This window comes from Danio aesculapii, chromosome 22 (genome assembly GCF_903798145.1).
Source record: "Danio aesculapii chromosome 22, fDanAes4.1, whole genome shotgun sequence".
NCBI classification, from domain to species: domain Eukaryota; kingdom Metazoa; phylum Chordata; class Actinopteri; order Cypriniformes; family Danionidae; genus Danio; species Danio aesculapii.
Genome location: NC_079456.1, coordinates 29,137,789 through 29,156,826, shown reverse-complemented (window position 1 = coordinate 29,156,826; position 19,038 = coordinate 29,137,789). Strand labels below are relative to the sequence as shown.

The 19,038-nt window shown below is 36.3% G+C and overlaps 1 protein-coding gene across 4 annotated transcripts in view; it reads right to left on the bottom strand.

Moving 5' to 3' along the window:
• lmcd1 (LIM and cysteine-rich domains 1) overlaps positions 1 to 18,446 on the bottom strand; it is a 79,748-nt gene extending 61,302 nt beyond the window's left edge. Inside the window, exons 1-3 of one of the 4 annotated variants that reach the window (XM_056447409.1) lie at positions 17,893 to 17,993; positions 16,182 to 16,413; positions 11,483 to 11,571 (exon numbers count right to left, since the gene is read on the bottom strand). In XM_056447409.1, coding sequence (XP_056303384.1) covers positions 11,483 to 11,571; positions 16,182 to 16,413; positions 17,893 to 17,906 — 335 coding nt within the window. In that variant the 5' untranslated portion in view covers positions 17,907 to 17,993. Of the gene's footprint in view, positions 1 to 11,482; positions 11,572 to 15,977; positions 16,157 to 16,181; positions 16,414 to 17,892; positions 17,994 to 18,304 lie in introns of those variants that run through there. The other 3 variants (XM_056447412.1, XM_056447411.1, XM_056447410.1) reach the window with 3 other exon arrangements.
• Between the last annotated feature and the right edge of the window lie 592 nt (positions 18,447 to 19,038).

The following is a 19,038-nucleotide window of genomic DNA, read 5'->3' as shown; positions in this document are numbered from 1 at the left end:
GTTTAATGAAGATGAGGTTCGCCAGGCCTTCCGGAAACAGAAGAGGAAAAAAGCACCAGGCCCAGATTTTATAACACCAGCCTGTTTAAAATCCTGTGCTGACCAACTGGCCCCCATCTTCACCCTGACCTTTAACAGATCACTGGAGCTGTGTGAAGTGTCCTCCTGCCTCAAACGCTCTACCATCATCCCCATCCCAAAGAAACCCAAACTTACAGGACTAAATGACTACAGACCAGTGGCACTAACATCTGTGGTCATGAAGTCTTTTGAAAAACTGATGCTGGCCCACCTGAAGGACATCACTGAACCCTCACTGGACTCTCTTCAGTTTGCCTACAGAGCAAACAGGTCTGTGGATGATGCAGTAAATATGGGACTGCATTATGCTCTGCAACACCTAGACAGACCAGGGACCTAAGTGAGGCTCTTGTTTGTTGACATCAGCTCTGCGTTTAACACTATCATCCCAAAATTTCTCCTGCCCAAATTAACTTAGCTCTCTGTGCCCACCTCTGTCTGTCAGTGGATCAACAGCTTCCTAACGGACAGGCAGCAGCTGGTGAAGCTGGGAAAATTCTCATCTAGCATCCGCACAATCAGCACTGGTGCCCCCCAGGGGTGTGTCCTCTCCCCACTGCTCTTCTCCCTGTACACGAATGACTGCACTTCAAAAGACTCATCTGTGAAGCTCTTGAAGTTTGCAGATGACACCACACTTATCGGCCTCATTCAGGACGATGACGAGTCTGCTTACAGACAGGATGTTAAGGAGAAGTTGGCTGTCTGGTGTAGCCACAACAACCTGGAGCTCAACACGCTCAAAACAGTGGAGATAATAGTGGACTTCAGGAGAAACCCCCCTGCTCTCCCCCCACTGAGCATCATGGACAGCATTGTGGCAGCAGTGGATTCATTCGGGTTCCTGGGCACCACCATCTCTCAGGACCTGAAGTGGGACACTCACATTGACTCCATTGTCAAAAAAGCTCAACAGAGGCTGTACTTTCTTCGTCAGCTGAGGAAGTTTAACCTCCCAAAGGAGCTGCTGAAACAGTTCTACACCTCCATCATTGAATCAGTCATCTGCACATCAATAACTGTCTGGTTTAGCTCAGCTACTAAATACGACCTCCAAAGACTACATCGAATAGTTCGGACTGCTGAGCGAATCACTGGTACAACCCTTCCTACTCCCCAAGAACTGTACTTATCCAGAGCGAGCAGAAGGGCTGCCAAAATCACTCTGGACCTCTCACACCCAGCACACTGCCTCTTTGAACTTTTACCTTCTGGTCGACGCCACAGAGCACTGCGCACCAGAACAGCCCGACACAGAAACAGTTTCTTCCCTCAGGCAATCCATCTCATGAACACTTGATGATAATAATTGTGGAACCAACATCACTACTTGCCATACACTTTTATACACATATAGACTTATTTAACAACACACTTTACATGCCAATTTGCACATAACAGCTGCACATATAACGTTGTATATAGTAATAAACATGCACATACACATACACTTGTCAATCTGTATATTTGCACTCACTACTTACTTCTATTTTTTAAAATATATTTATTATCTGTTTTTTGTCCTGTCTCTGTAATCCTGTTGCACTGTAAAAGCTCTGTCACGAAAACAAATTCCTAGTATGTGTGAACATACCTGGCAATAAAGCTCTTTCTGATTCTGATTCTGATTCTACTTTAGCCAATACTTCACATCCAACACCATATCATCAACTTAATTGGAAATAATTAAAATAACAAGAATTATTATAAATCTGCAACTTGATTATCTAACCTGATAACATTGTTTCTTCTTTCTCTTGTCATAACTAGGGCCAGACAGATTCTGCAGATATGTTTTGCTATTTCTGAGCAGAATAGAAAATCTGCGGATTTATGCGGAATGATTTTGGGAGTATCTTAACTAAAAACCTAATATATGAAATAAAGAATAATACCATTTTAACTTTTATTTAATGTCTACAATGAAACTTATTTGGTAAACAAAGCAAGTGACCCATATAATATATCTACTAAAAGACAGAAAATATTACTTTACAAACTGCATTGTAAATAAATCAATATTTACTTCCCTCGGTAAGCCAATACGAAAGTAACTAAACTGCAATTCATCGACTCGCCTTGGGGGGCTGGCTCCAGGAAGTTCAGGCGATTTCTGACTGCAATGGGAAATTGGTCATTTTTACAGCTGATAAAAACATGTTTACAGCCTGGTACAAAAGATGGCTTTGGTGCCTATAGCTATGATTACCCTTTATGACAACTGTGAGGGGGTAATTTTTTTATAACTCATCGGTTTAGTTTTTATTAATTTTATATTAAGTATACATAATTAAGGCCATGGCCACTTGACAGCTAGGTCTCGCTGCTCGCTGTCTCGTTACCTCAGCTGATTCCAGCTAATTAGCCGGTGAGCTCTGCATATTTATCGTATTTTTGTTTTGGTTAATGTTTCTTTACACAGTCAAATGCCTTTTGGGATTATTTTCAACAATTATTAGATGATATAGCATGCTGTGTTCTCTTAATTGTGCTTACAAACCATTCAAGTTGCCTCCATTTCCCAGGTAAGTGAAGTTATATACTTGTATACCATCTCTAATGTATTTGTTTTATTTAAGATCATTTATCATTAATATTTTTCTTTAGACCTGTAAAGCACTCCGGAATCTGACAAACTGATTAGCTGAATGCTATTGAACAGTCATCTGAAGCGTTGTCATACAGTGTTATGCCTGGATTTCATCAATAGTAGAGCTGCACGATTACGGCTAAAATGAGAATTGTGATTTTTTTGCCTAAAACCAAGATCGCAATTTTTTCACGATTCTGTATGTGATGTAAAATAAAGGTTAATATCAGCAGGCTAATATTATTGTTATTTCTCAAACATATGGTAAAACAACAATATTATGTGTAGGTCTACTGTTGGTCTGATGTTGAATTTTTATGTTTTAGACATATGCTTGCAATCTGTCATTAACAACATTTTCTACTGGTAAAATCAAACATTTGTCATTATCAGATTCCATTTTGCATTATATTCAACATTATATAGGCTAGAGTGGTTATACTGACACTGTTAAACATTTATTTTCAAGCACAACACTATGAAAGAAAAACATATTTAATGCTTGTCGTAATCATAACTCTAAAATGCGACATGATTATGTAAATGATGTTGCGCTTTCAGTTTCATTTTTACTGCTAAGTATGGTTAATACTTCCTTCGCGGCTCCCAAATGATCACTCTGTGCCACAAACTGAATGTTATTTTCAACGTTTTTACCTGTTTTTCACAGCCAAAGCAGGTTCTGGTCACTACACAGACCGGTTTGCTCAATAGACAAACTGCAGGGGGTCCAGCTAGGGTCCATTGTTGTCCTTCAGATATGCTAGCACCAGTCTTTCAAATGACTTCATGGCCCCAGATGTTAAGGCAACAGATCTATAGTCATTGAGTCCTCTGATCTTTGGCTTCTTCGGGATTGGGAGGATAGTGGAGCACTTAAAGCAGGATGGAACTTTGCGCTGTTCCCGTGATCTGTTGAAGATCTGTGAGAAAATGGGAGCCAGCTGGTCAGCGCAGGTTCTCAGACAGGCTGGTGAAACACCGTCTGGGCTTGGTGCTTTCCTTCTCTTCTGTTTACTGAAGATCTGATGCACATTATACTCACTGATCTGAAGTGTAGGGGGGGGGGGGGGATGAGATGACTGGAGGTGTTAATGGCTGTATAGGGAGATAGTTCGGGCGGGTGTGGGGTGTCTGGTCAGAGGTGTCAAATCTACAGTAGAAAATATTCAGCTCGTTTGCAAGATGTCGATGTCTGGGGATGGTGTCTTGTAGTTATCAATGTCTTTCAGGCCTTTCCACACTGATGCAGCGTTGTTGGCAGAAAACTGGTTTTGCAGTTTTTTGGCATAGCTCTTCTTAGCCATACCAATCTCCTTTGTCAGTGTGTTCCTGGCCTGATTGTACAAGACTCCTATAGGCATCCTCCTTGGCCTGATGAAGCTGTCTAAGTTTTGGTGTGACCATGGTTTATCATTGTTAAATGATAAGTAGGTCCTGGTGGGGATGCATAACTCCTCACAGAAACTGATGTATGATGTTACAGTCTCTGTGAGCTTGTCCAGGTTGGTGGCTGCAGCTTCAAAAACACTCCAGTCAGTGCATTCAAAACAGGCTTGTAAGACCTGCTCAGTTTCGTTGGTCCATCTCTTAACAGTCCTTAATAGTGGCTTAGTAGTTTTAGGTTTTTGCCTGTAAGTTGGTATAAGATGAACCAGGCTGTGGTCAGAGAGTCCTAGAGCTACTCTGTCGACAGAGAAATATGCATCCTTTATTGTGGTGTAGCAATGGTCCAAAATGTTATTGTCTCTGGCGGGGCATGTAATGTGCTGTTTGAATTTAGGCAACTTGTGTGTGAGTTTTGCCTGATTAAAGTTACCAAGAATGATAAAATACAGAGTCCGGGTGTGGTTGTTCTGTCTCTGTGATCAGATCAGCCAGCTGTTGCAGCGCAGTACTCACGTGTGCTTGCGGTGGAATGTAAACACGGACGAGAATGAACGAGGAAATCTCTTGCGGTGAATAAAACGACTTACAGTTAATGAAAAAACACTTCCACATCAGGACAGCACATCTTCTTTAACACAGTTACATCTGCACACCACCTTCTGTTGATGTAAAAGCATGTCCCACCACCATCCGTATCGCCATCTGCTCTGTACAGCTGAAAGTCCGGTAGGTGTAATGCACTGTCAGGAATGGCTTTGGTTTCTGTGAAACACAGTGCAGTAGAGTTGTTAAAGTTCTTGTTGTTGCGTGTGAGTAGAAGTATTTCATCCATTTTGTTAGGAAGAGAGCAGAGATTCGGCAGATGGATGTTGGCCAGTGTCGTTCTGAAGCCGCGCTGTCTCAGCCTGACGAGTCTTGTATCGTTTCCACAGCTGCTCCGCCAACGCCAATGTTCCGCAAAACGCCAGAGAAATCAAATTCCGGTTCGTGATTAGTTGGTGTGCACTGCCGAATGTTCAGCAGCTCGTCCCTGGTGTAACTGATCGTGTTTGATAAACATAAAACAGGACAAACTAACAAAAACAGTGCAAACACTGGAGAGCTCCACACTGAGGCGGCCATCTGCAGCGCCATTTTGATGAGGTCAAAGATGATACTCTGCTAAGTTTTTAAGAGATTAAATGTGTTTTATTTCTTTTAAAGCTGTGACTGCAGTCAGCTGTAGTTTTGTGTTTCTCTTCAGTAATTCTGCTTGCTAACAGCAGGTGTACATTATTAATGCTCAATCAGCACAGTTTTTTTTACAATCGCTATGACAGCTTTATCAATACATTTAACATGTTTCCTAAACTCTTAACATGGTTAGTCCAACATCCGTCTTTGTAGGCTATACAATTAACACACTTTTTGTTGCTTTGATACAAAATGCATAGAGTTAACACCAATTTCAAATGCTTAAACTTCTTTTACACACAAGCTTAACCAAGGCCAAAACAATGTAATTTTACAGTCATATTTACAAATACCTTCACACTGTATGTCAGAACAGATAACATCATGTTCTAAACAGAACTTATAGAAGCTAAAGTCAAAGTGAACAGCTGTTCATATTGTGAATTGAAACACAAATATATTCCCTGTGTTTTATTCCATTGCCAATGAGAAAAAGCTTATTGCAGTTATGCAAATACAATCACACCAGATTCCCATCTAGGAACCACACACAGGTTTTTCCAATCACATGATTATATGTTCTAAGAGGACTCTGTGGGCTGATCTTGTGTGGAAAAGGAACAAGAGAATTCTTCCCATGATGCCTTGCCAGAGAAGATGTCAGGTGTGATGTGGAAGAGAACATGTGGCCAAATGCAGAAGATAATTTTGTTTTTTTAGTTATTTTAATTGCGGTGCTTTTTCTGTTTGTGTATCTTACTATCCTATACTATACTATCTTAATATCCTTTTGCAAATAAAGTCTGTACTGCAGCAATTCTATGTCTCTATTTTATTTTTTATTTTTTTAAATAAACTACATTTTATGAAGCTATTCTTATATGGTCATTATTTTTTTGTATTGAATTTCTGCAGCAAAAGAAACAAAATGTATGCATTTATTAAACCCAACAAAACAAAAATGTAGAGAGGCTTCAAATATAAGTGTAACGCCACACCAGCAGAGGGAGCCCCTTACCCGACTACTGATGCAGCTCCGCTTTCTCTGTAGTCACTTCCTGTTTGTGCTGTATTTCAGCAAGAGCTCAGGCCATGCTTCCTTGAGAAGTGTTGCCTGTTTACCTGCCTTACCAAGTGTTGTTCCAAGAGACTTTCATGACTGCCTGCCTGTGTATGACCTTGCCTGCTTTGACCAAGTACGTTACCTGTCTTTGCCCTCTTTCTCTGTTTTGGACTGCTTATTCTTGCCTTGAACTTTTGCCTGCCTTCTCACATCTTCTGGATTTGCCCCTGTGTATCTTGATCTGTTTTGGACTGATTATTGTTGCACTGATCCTCTGCCTGAATTACTACTATGTCTCCTGGAATTGCACCTGTGTTTGTTGTTTGGTTTGGACTGCTTGCATGTTGCTGACTCTCTGCTTTTTTACCCGTTGATCTCTCTCTGTCTAATTCCATTAATAAACTTCTGCATATGGATTCTAACAGACTCAGACTCCTCGTTACAATAAGGGCAGAGCTGACACATAAAATAATGCAGTTTCTGTAATGTCAGCTGATGATAGTGTTCTTTTGTCAATGTGTTATGATGGACTAAATGTTACTGTTTGATGAGAGCATGTGTTAGTGTTTTAAATAATTATTTAATTTTGAAACATGTTTGCAGTGTTTTGTTAGACATAGTCTATTGTGTTAGTTTATTACAGTTTTACAGTATTACAGTTTTTTAATTATTATTTTATACACACTAAAACACACAATTGGCAAAACAGTTAATTTAATGCTCAAAATCACACATTGTAAACAAAACCCCAAAACTACAGTTCAAAATATAATAATAAACAAACACAATAGACTATGTCTAACAAAACAATGCAAACATGTTTCAAAATCAAATAATTATTCAAAACCCTAACATATGTTCTCTTTAAACAGGAACATTTAGTCCATCATAACACATTGACAAAAAAAAAACAGTATTATCAGCTGAAATGACAACCTGAAGCCTCTCTACATTTTTGTTTCATTGGGTTTAGTAAATGTATGCATTTTGTTTCTTTTGCTGCACAAATTCAATGCAAAAAAAATGAATGACCACATCAGAGTAACTTAGTTTATGTAAAAATAAAATAAAACTTACTGACACAGAATTGCTGCAGTACAGACTTTATTTGCAAAAGACATACAAGATATACAAACAGAAAAAGCACCTCAATTATGATAAATTAAAAAATAAAAACTAATCTTCTGCATTTAGCCAAATGTTCTCATCCATAGCATACCTGATATCTTCTCTGGCAAGGCATTATGGGAAGCAGGGGCGTTGCTAGACATAAAGCTCTACTGGGGCACGTGCCCCCTTCCCCCATCCCTCCACCCTCCCCTCAAAAAAAAAAAAAAAAAAAAAATATATATATATATATATATATATATATATATATATATATATATATATATATATATATATATATATATATATATATATAATCGCACAGGAATATCAGTATATTACTATAGGCTTTGCTAAAAGGCTGGTCAAATGTCTTTTTTTACAGAAGCTAACAAGCTGCGACCACGGTGATGAGTCAACAATCGCATATATTTTGACTTATTTAAAGTAGGCTATAGGCTATAGCATATAATAATTTAGTGTAAAGAAGTTTATAAAAAATGTAGCCAATATATCACAGGGGGTTGTGTTGCAGCAATAACAGTGGAGCATTATCCTTTTTTCCCGTGGAGCGAAACAAACACTGCACAGTTGTGTAGCGGATGGAGACGCACAAAAATATACAGTTCATATATTTTTTACAAATAACGCATTTCGTTTTGTACAATTTGTATCTTTGTAGTTTTTATCGTCAGTAATCTACAAAATAAACAAGAATAACTAATAAACTTTGAGGTGAAGCGATGTGCCTCAGGGCCTATCTACTGAAAGTGTTACCTACAACCTTAACGTCCCTGCTATGTAGCGCATATATAGCCTATATTGTAACCCTTTCAATAGATAGACCTCATCAATGACATATTAAGCATGGATATTTAACGGATAAGTTATGCTTTGTGCTGTGAGGTGCGTCCATGACTTTACACATTAAAGTAATAATCAAGTGTGCACAGGTTATGTACCTTATGGAGTCACTCTCTTAATATAGGATATTTAAGAAGCATAAAACGCTGTTATAAAACAAACTCTCCTATATCTGCTGGTTCTGCTAATAATATGCAGATCTCGGTTATGCTGGTGCAGCCGTTAATACGGTTCAGGTAATTAAAACGCCAGCTCGCCTACATGAAGTTTAATTATGGGTGGGTCGCAGGTGAATACGTTCAATCATTGGTTATGCAGACCACTTTGCCTAAAATATCAAAAAGTTCAAACACTTTGAGTAAACTAAAGTGAAACTGACCGATCAATGGATGTTTGTCATAAAGAGTGATAATATAGGCTGCTCTTTTCATTTTGATCATACAGTTAACAAAGATTCAATATTCGAAACTGAATATTTCACTTTTATTTTATTTATATTACGATTGTATTTAACAGTTTGTGTTTTGGCCGCAGCATATAGCGGACCCTGAGGCACATCGCTTCACCTCAAAGTTTATTAGTTATTCTTGTTTATTTTGTAAATAACTGACCGACAAAAACTAAGATACAAATTATACAAAACAAAATTCATTCAAAGAATATTTTTTTCTTCCGACGAAAATATATATAATTAATATATATTTTTGTGCGTCTCCATCCGCTACACAACTGTGCAGTGTTTGTTTCGCTCCACGGGAAAAAAAGGATTTAATTAATGCTCCCGTAATTGCTGCTACACAAACCCCTGTGATATATTGGCTAAATTTTTTATAAACTTCTTTACACAAAATTATTATATGCTATAGCCTATTGACCTTATTCTTTAATGCGGAAATGCGCTTGTTTTTGCGATTTGTTTTAGAACTTCCGACTCAGCTGCCTATGGGAGAAATGCCTAGGAATAATAAACGGCAGAAAACGATCAAACTACTGGCTCTACACGCAAGTGTTTTCATGACTATACAGACAAAGTAGAATAATATAATAAGAAAATGTCAGTTTGCAACATGAAGCAGCAAACCGAGCTGTTTTTAACGTCTAAAAATGAATGGATGTGAATGAGAACGGAAGTCTCGAGCCAAAAAGATTCCAATGGCGGCGCCCGCTCGTACGTGAAGAATAAGGTGAATAGCCTACTTTAAATAAGTCAAAATATTTGCGATTGTTGACTCATCACCGTGGTCCCAGCATGCGGGTCTGTTAGCTTCTGTAAAAAAAGACATTTGACCAGCCTTTTAGCAAAGCCTATATTAATATACTGATATTCCTGTGAAAGTTTGACACTGTACATTAAACTGAGAATAGTTTAACTACTTCACAACACTCAGTCACCTGAACTCAGCGCGAGGGCGAAGGAGAAAAGTGCAGCGCTGAGGAAAAATTATATTCTCAAGTCATAATCTTTAAAATAATTATAAATTATAAATAAAAGTATTCTTATTATTATACATTATTTTTATATACATATTATTATTCTTATATACATATTATTATTCTTCTAAATAATCTTAAATGTAACTGGAAAACAATGTTAAGACAACTGGAGTGATGCTAAGATCATTTAAGAAATTACTTTTGCATAAATATTAATTAATTCTATTGACAATTCAATAAAACACACAAAAAAAGATGTGTTATAGGATTATCTGTTGTAAACTTGACACATGGCAGATAATTAGGTTTGTTAAGTATTACCTCCCTGAATCGTCATCCCTCCTTTTTGCTTCATACGAAAAAAATCTGAGGAGGCATGCTTGGTAAGATCACCATCATATTGTTTAAACTTTAGTTTTGTCCACTTGCAAAACAAAAAAAACTGTTATGCTGGTTTTACAACGAATGAGCGGCGCGTAACAAGCAGGTAGCCGTCTTTTTTGGCGCGCATGTTTACTTCCGGGACTCTCAGAGCAGCGCGTGCAAGAGGCGTGCCTGTTCTTTGCGCACACGCGGAGATGCCTCAGTTTGCTTTTTGATTAAACACATTGCTTTCACCAGCGTTGGTTCGGTTGCACTTAGAGAATAACGTCTTTATTTCGGAATTGCCACTCTTAATAAATACACTTGCATATGAAGTAAATCATATCTCAATGCATTTACTGGGGCACTGGAGATTTTTACTGGGGCACGTGCCCCAGTGAATTGGGTCTAGCGACGCCCCTGATGGGAAGCATTCTTTTGTTGTTCCTTTTCCACACAAAATCAGCCCAAAGAGTCCCTTTTAGAACATACATATGATCATGAGTGTGTTTTCTAGATATAAATCTGCTGTGATTTATGTATTTGCATAACTGCAATAAGCTGTTTCTCATTGGCAATCGAATAAAATACAGGGAATATATTTGTGTTTCAATTTACAATATGAACAGCTGTTCATTTTGACTTTAGCTTCTATAAGTTCTGTTTAGAACATGATGTTATCTGTTCTGACATACTGGAGATTTTTACTTTTACTTCTTTTACACACAAGCACAACCAAGACCAAAACAATGTGTTTTTACAGTTAAATTTACAATTGCTTTGACACTTCAAAGCAATTGTAAATTTGACTGTAAAAACACATTGTTTTGGTCTTGGTTGTGCTTGTGTGTAAAAGAAGTTCAAGCATTTTAAATTAGTATTAACTGGATGCATTTTGTCAAAGAGATGTGTTAATTGTATAGCCTACAAAGACAGATGTTGTGCTAACCATGTTAAGAGTTTAGTAAACTTGTTAAAATGTATTGAAAAAACTGTCATAGCAATTGTAAAAAAAAAAACTGTATTGTATTTTGAAATATAGTTTTGGGGTTTAGTTTACAATGTGTGATTTTGAGCATGAAATTAACCATTTTGCCAACTGTGTGTGTTAGGTGCGTAAGAGTTTAGGAAACTTAGAAAACACTGTCATAGTGACTGTAAAAAATAAATAAATAAATAAAAAAAAACTGTAATTGTAAGCCCGGGAACCAAATACCTCGTCTTTGTAGTGGTATGCTCTGACATTAGTGTTGCATGGGTTTCGTATAGCCAAGGCCACAGTAGAAACACAAAGAACTTACAAAGAAACACCAACATACACAAATACAGTTATTCCACCCACACACATGAACGCACAGTGAAACAAAGCAGGCATAACTCTTCTCATTTTTATATCTTCAGCCAAGAAAATAAATTACCTCCAAGAATGTGGTTGGAATCCAGGGCAGATCCCTTTACATGTCAGACATGCTGCACCCTTTCCTGCTGGCAGCGGCCCCTTCGACATCTGGGAATAAAGAAGAAAGGGATAATAGGAAAAGGATTATTCACAGAAAAGCAGCACGAGGAATTCACCAAAGAAGAGGAATTGACCAAAAATTCAGAAAGTAGTGAACAGGCATGGGACCATAACCGTTTTCAAGGTATACCGCGGTTTGGAAAAGTCAAGGTTTTAAAACGGTCAAATTTTTCTGCTATACCGTTCGTAAAGTATAAGTAAGATTTTTATTAAAAAAAATTCTTTTATTTTATTTTAAATTGTACAAAATCTGTGTTTTTGAAACAAATAAAAACATCAGAAGTCAATAATTAATGTATGTTTACTTGAGTATGAAAGACATGTTTACTGTTCTAAAATATTTTAAATATTTTCCAAATTAAAATATTTTGTGTACAAAGGAGAAAAGGTTTTTGGTTTTTACCCCGACATTTAAAAAAGTATATATTGTAGAGCTGTAATCTCAATACCGTGATCCCATGAAAACGTGATATTTAAATCCAAGATTATCATACTGTCAGAATCTTATACCGGCCCATGGCCGGTGGTAAATGAGGTTCAAGAAGATAACAACCAATAAATAAAAGAAGCAAAACAAAACAAATCTAACTAGCAAACCAGACTACCAAGAACAAAATCATGCTACCTAAAAATGCTTTATGTGAGTTAAGAAATCAAAACTAAACATTGTCTTTAAAGGGTATTGGTGAGAAATCAGTGTAAGACACACTGATCAGAGCTACAATGACAAACACATGCGTTCACTTTAAGGTCACATCTGTAACACAATTTATAATATCTAGCTGTTGAACACAATTATCTGATACAAATGGCTTATCTTTCACCACAGAGATTAATATAGAACAAAAATATCAGCACACAACAATAAACAGACCCCAACAGACAATATGCAACCATGGTGTTAAAGCCTTTCAAAATCTTCTGCAAATGGCAGCTATATTTGACAATATCATGAGTGAGTGTTGGCACCATTCACTAACTCAAACGCTAAATCACAAGGTGCCTCTGAATAAATATAGCAATCCGTAAAAGCTTCAGCTTTCGAGTAATATGTACTGTATAGCATACTTCTCAACATTGAGATGTAAAAATACGGGACATCAATGAACTTCAAATGATTAGAAAACACTTTAGCTTATTAAAATCAATGGCCTAAACAGAAATTAAATCAAGTTATAAAATCTTGTTTACTTTTTATTTGCTGAATTTAAATATTGATTAAAGTTACTATAGTTCTTGAAGAAGAACAGCAAATGAATCTCTCGTTTTGTTTAATTTGGTAACAGAAGTGTAAAGAATGACTGCACAGATCAATAGGCTAATGAAAGCATTCCATTACTTCAGTAACTGTTTATGCTCATTTAAGAGAAAATTAGTTGTATTTAAAATAAAACATGCAGGACGGACATACATATTATTATTATTAAGTGTATTTGTCTGTTTAAACACACACTCAATTCCCAAAGGGTTTACTTTCACTCCTCTTTCAAAAGCTGATCTGGGCACTAGGGCTGTGCAATTTCAAATGTTATGATTAGTTAATTGCAAGAGGCTTTAATATAAAATATATATGTATTATTTACAGTTTTTTTACAATCGCTATGACAGTTTTTTCAATACATTTAACAAGTTTCCTAAACTCTTGATGCAGTTAGCATAACAAACGTCTTTTTAAGCTATACAATTAACACATTTCTTGTTGCTTTGACACAAAATGCATCCAGTTAACGCCAATTTCAAATGCTTGAACTTCTTTTACTCACAAGCATCACCAAGACCAAAACAATCTAATTTTACAGTCAAATTTACAAATGCTTTAACATGGTAAGTCAGAACAGATAACATCATGTTCTAAACAGAACTTATAGAAGCTTACGTCAAAGTAAACAGCTGTTCATATTGTGAATTGAAACACAAATATATTCCCTGTATTTTATTCCATTGCCAATGAGAAACAGCTTATTGCAGTTATATATATATATATATATATAGTTTTGAAAGGAACAGTGAGTGCATCAAAGAACTCCATCACCAATACGCCGAGGTAAGGTTATGCAATACAGTCATTACTGTACTATACACAGTGTGTTTTGCAGTAAACTACTCTATAAACATGGAGTTCATTAGTACATACAGTAGATATACAGTACAATTAAGGCAACTGAAACCGTTTAAGGAAACCGATTGCTACAAACCATTTATTTTAAAAACTGATCTATATGAGTACAGTGAACTTACTCTATTTAGGTTGAAGTAATGAGGTATTTAATTAACTCATTACCATCAACACTGAGTTGAAAACTCTTTTTTAAATGAGTAGAATTAATTTACAATACATTTTGAGTTAACTACACTCATTTCATTTGATAAAGTTGACTGTTGGGTTTTACAGTGTACAACAACAGGGGAATTATTATCATTAAAATAAAAAGCAGCTTCACACCATTATAAATATAATCTCAAGTGACCAGTAACATATATTATTGAAAAACTGGATAATATCATTATGTATATGTATGTCATTATCTCTTTCACTAACTCAACTTCAACACTGTGTTTAAATGAGTAAAATTAACTTTCAGTCAATTTTGAGTTAACTGCACTCATTTCGTTTGAGAAATTTGACAGTTGGGTCATGCAGTGTACCATCCCTGCCATCATCCTTATGTATTTTCCTATATTTCTCCCGTGTTTTTAATCTTTCTATGAAAAGTAAAAGTACCATCAACACAGAGCCGATCTAAAATGTGATATAATTGCAATAACTGTTCAAGAGAATTGTGCTTTTTGGTTTTTTTTTGCTTGAAAGCACGCTGAAGTTAATAAAAAACGTCTCTATTCACTTTCTTTCCATTAAAGCTGTACAACGATCATCGCCCTTCCTATGCTGCCTCTGAATCAGTGAATGCATTTATTAGCGCTGACTGACAGCCGCCATGCTCTGTATGATAAACTGTGCCCAGTAGGGCTGTGCGATTTGGGGAAAATATCTAATTACAATTTTTTTTTTTTTTTTTTATGACAGATATTGCGATTTCTATTTGATTTGCGATTTAATTTTGTAGTTAAGCTTCAGCTCAATAATCTGTATCGTAGCTTCTTACTGCTAAACTGGATATATTTTAGTGTTGTAAATATAAAAAACACTAAAATATATTAAAACACTAAAATATATGTTCCAAACACAACAAATCAAAATGCAAGACTTATTCACATGGGTCGCACACACACTCCTCAAATGTGGAAACATTAATTTCTTAGCTGATCACAAACCAATCACTGTAGTGCAGGCCTATAAATAGGTCAAAGGTAACAGGACAAAGGGCTGTTCTGGACCAAAAAAACTGTTTTGCCACCCTATTTACAATTTGTAGTTTTGTGCCTACTATATTCACCTTTTCAAAATTCAAAATTTCTCTAAAAAGAACAGAGTAATTCTTCTCAGCCTGATGCTGGAAAGTGTATGATGGCCAACCCTTTACCCGCATGACGCTTCTGCAGGCAATGAATGCTTTTCACACCGAGACCCCAAACACACAATTGTGTTCTTTATTGTATTTTAAAGAACATTCTTTTGCTTTACATAACATACATATACAGTATTTTTATAGTTTTGTTGTATGTTACTTTATACACCAATAATGTTTGGCCTAATAAATATTTTTTGTTTTTTTTATGTCTTCATTGGTGTTTGTGTTAATCCTCTCAACAGATTACTGTCAATGTAGAACATTGCATTGAAATGTAGATATAAGCCTATGAAAGAGCAAAGAGCTTTAGATTTTGAACAACTGTTTGCATGCTATATTCAAACATTTACTGTTATGAAAGATTTGTTTGACATTTGATGCAAATGCTTCAATCTGATGTGCTTATTGCATTCTGAAAGCAGTGTTAGATTTTGAATAAAATGTGAGGCATTTTGTATTTCGTGTGAGCAGTTTTGAGAATTGTGTGCAGAGTTTTGAAAAAAGGGGACACTGTTTTGAAAATGTCAGTAAGCAGTTGGAAAAAAGTAATTACCTCATTACAGTTTTTCTTAGTTGTTTACACACAATTACTTTTACTACTGACACAATGACTACAACATGTAACTGATGTGCCAACCCCCTGAAGCAATTCTACTAAACTACAAGCACAATTCATGCTTTACATTCAAATTGCAGGTTTAAAACACACTTTTTTTCAAAACACTAGACACAATTCTCTGCATTTGGCACAATTCTCATCCAGAAAATCTCATTTTCACAAGGAACACACTGTCATTCAAAATTGTGAAGTCAGTTGCCTTACTTTGCATATTAACTCATCACATGAGTAAACAGCTGTCACACATAATTGTAATTTAGAAATTAGACCTCATCTGGTTTATAACTGATTCACTGCCCACCCACGTTTTTTAGTAGTTTATGTCCCTCCATATTCTCCATTCCTCAATCCTAATCCAATCCTGCCTGGGGATGGAAAGTGTATGACCGAAATCCACACAATTTATAATTTTTTTGTTACATGCAACTGGAATAATTTGCTTCATGAATTTGCTCTTTTTCTTAGAGAATAATGGAGTTTGAAGCTGATAGGTCACATCACAAATTCACTTTTGTGGATGAAGCCGGCTTCTGGAGATATGACACTGGAGGAACATCATTGGGCAGAGGGCCACTGTCACAGTGCCAGGTCAGAGGGGTGCCAATATCACCATGTGTGCTGACATCTCCAATGATGGGGTCCTTTGCCACACCAACTATTGGCCCATACGATGCAGAATGCCTCGTCACATTTCTTGATGCATTGAAAGAAATCCTGATTCCACCCGAAGAAAGAGGGCTGCTGAGGACAAAAGTTGGAAAAGTGAACGGCTCTCCTTGCCTAATTTTATGTATTATTACTGGGCGACAAATATTCAGAAATTGGTGTTTTGGGTACAGGTCTCTTGTTTATCATGGTGCAACTTAGAAGCAAAATCCTGTTCTTCAACATCTCTCCCTGCTATGTAACTTGACTTAGAGTTTGAAGATGACTGCTGGAGTGCAGTTTTAAACAATGTGCGCACCTCCACTTCATGTGCTAGACTCAGTTTTATACAATTTAAAACGATTTACAGAGCTCATCTCTCAAAGGCCAAACTTTCTAAAATATATCCAAATGTTTCAGATATGTGTGATAAATGTAAACTTTCACCTTAGTCATATGTTTGTATTTTGTCCCAAGTTGCAAAATTATTTGGAGTACTTTCTTTAAAATTGTTTCTGATATTCTGGGGGTCAAGTTAGCTGTTTGCCCTTTAAACGCGATCTTTGGTGTTCCCTCTCAGTGTCAACCTTTAAACCGGAGACACGCTGACATTGTGGCTTTTGCATCTCTTCTCGCTAGGCTCAGAATACTGTTGTCTTGGACCTCCCCACAACCCCCCTCTATTTCACTGTGGCTCAAAGATTTGGTTTTCTTTTTAAAACTTGAGAAAATTAAATACAATATCAGAGGTAGCGTCAGCAATTTATTGCATTCTTTAATCACTTAAAAACCTTAGATGTGGATTGTGTGAAGGTATATGTGTATATATGTATATGGTTTGGTATTATTATTTTTTCTCTGTATTTTTATTTATTTTATTTATTATTATTATTTTGTTTTAATTTATTTATTTTCAGATGTTGATTGTTTTATTTGGGAATTGTTTTGTGGGTTGTTTTAAAATGTAAAATGCTATTTTCAAAAATAAAAATTCCATGACAAAAAAAATGCTATTTGTTTCCATACTGTATGTTCTGTTTGATGTAAATATCACACATGCTTTGGCAATAAATATGTAACATTTGAGAGAATCTGAGAGAGAGAGAAAGAGAGAGAGATTTCCTTTTGCACATATCTTTAGATGGCATTAGCAATCATTATGTGTCTGCTTCCTTGTTGCTCTTTGGACTTGCCAACCATCCCGTTTTAACGCCCCGTTTTGGGGGCAGAATTTTCCAAACACCGGACGCCAAACTGACTGTAAATGAAACTTGTGTGAACTTAACAATTGGCGCATTTTGTATATTAATGGTTGGGCATAGCAATTAATACCCAAGTCACAAAAGCTTCCCATAAAGCTTCTTGTCCGTTTGATAATTTCCGCGAAAACTGCTCAAACGTGGCGCGTTTCATCAAGTTGAACAAAACCGATAACCGCAATAAACTTTGCTGGAAGTTTAATCAGAAACCTTTAAATGTCAGACTATCAAAAACAACTACAGTATGAACTTATTACTGAAAATACACATTCACAAGTCGAGTTCTGTTGTTTGGGCTTGAGGTCAAGCAACTTACCTTCGGATGACCATCCATCTGTTAGAAAAGAAAGTCCTTTGCTAAAATTAGGTAATTTTTTAAGCTGATTTCAGACAGATGGTGTGTTGTATGTGTGTGTTTGTCTGATTTTGCGACCCAAGCCTGCCTTCTCACCCTGACTCACCGTTTCATTCGTGCAGGAATGAGACATTACATCACCGGTGAGTTTAGACAAAAGTAGCAATATTCTGTCTGAAATGTTATTTTATGCTAAATAGATGTAAGAGGTGCTGTATGAAATGGATAATACTCTATTTGTTCGGTCGAATAAGCTATAGTGCTATTCAACAATACGGACCCTTTACTGCAAAATCGTACTTGCCCTAATGACCATGGTCGTAGCAGTGTATCTGTTCGTGTAAATAATTTAAAATTCTAAGGCATAACTTACCTTCTGGTGAATATGTTTATTGTAAAGTGTAGCTCCTAACGCTCTCTAGAGTTGAAGTGGTCGGTCTGTTCAAAAATCTGACTGACGAGTAATAATGCCCGTGGTCTCTGATGCAGGAATGAGACATTACCTCACTCGTGAATGTGAGCTTAATACACCGAGTCTCACGTTTCAATATTTTTCTTGTGTTGTGTTCCTCAGAACACTCACTGCATTTACAATTTAGAAGCAGCCAATAACCTAAAGCAAAGACGTCGGTCAGATAACGCGTTTTTAGAACATATGTGAATTTGGATGTTCAAAAATTGTTACAAATAAATAAAGCAATACCTATAAACATTATTTGTATTGTTTAACATATTCTCATAATGAGAACGTCACCTGACACTACAGATCCCATCACAATTTAACAAATGTTATTGTTATATTTATTTAAAAGTGCAACCGTTGGCATAAATAATTACCTATATAAGGATGTAACATTTCTTTTCCATTCATGCTTAAATGGTTTTAAAATGGTCATGGATGAGAATTGACAAATCTCAACGTAGTAACAAAACATTTCACATGGTCTCATCTATGTTTTTGTAATAAAAAAATATGATCTTGTGCATGAAATGTAATTCTATTATTTCTAATTACATAATAATTAAGTTGCAGCTACAACAAACGGTAACACTTTTTTTGATGGTCCATTTGAGTATTAGTAGACTGTCTGCGCAATATCTGTTGAT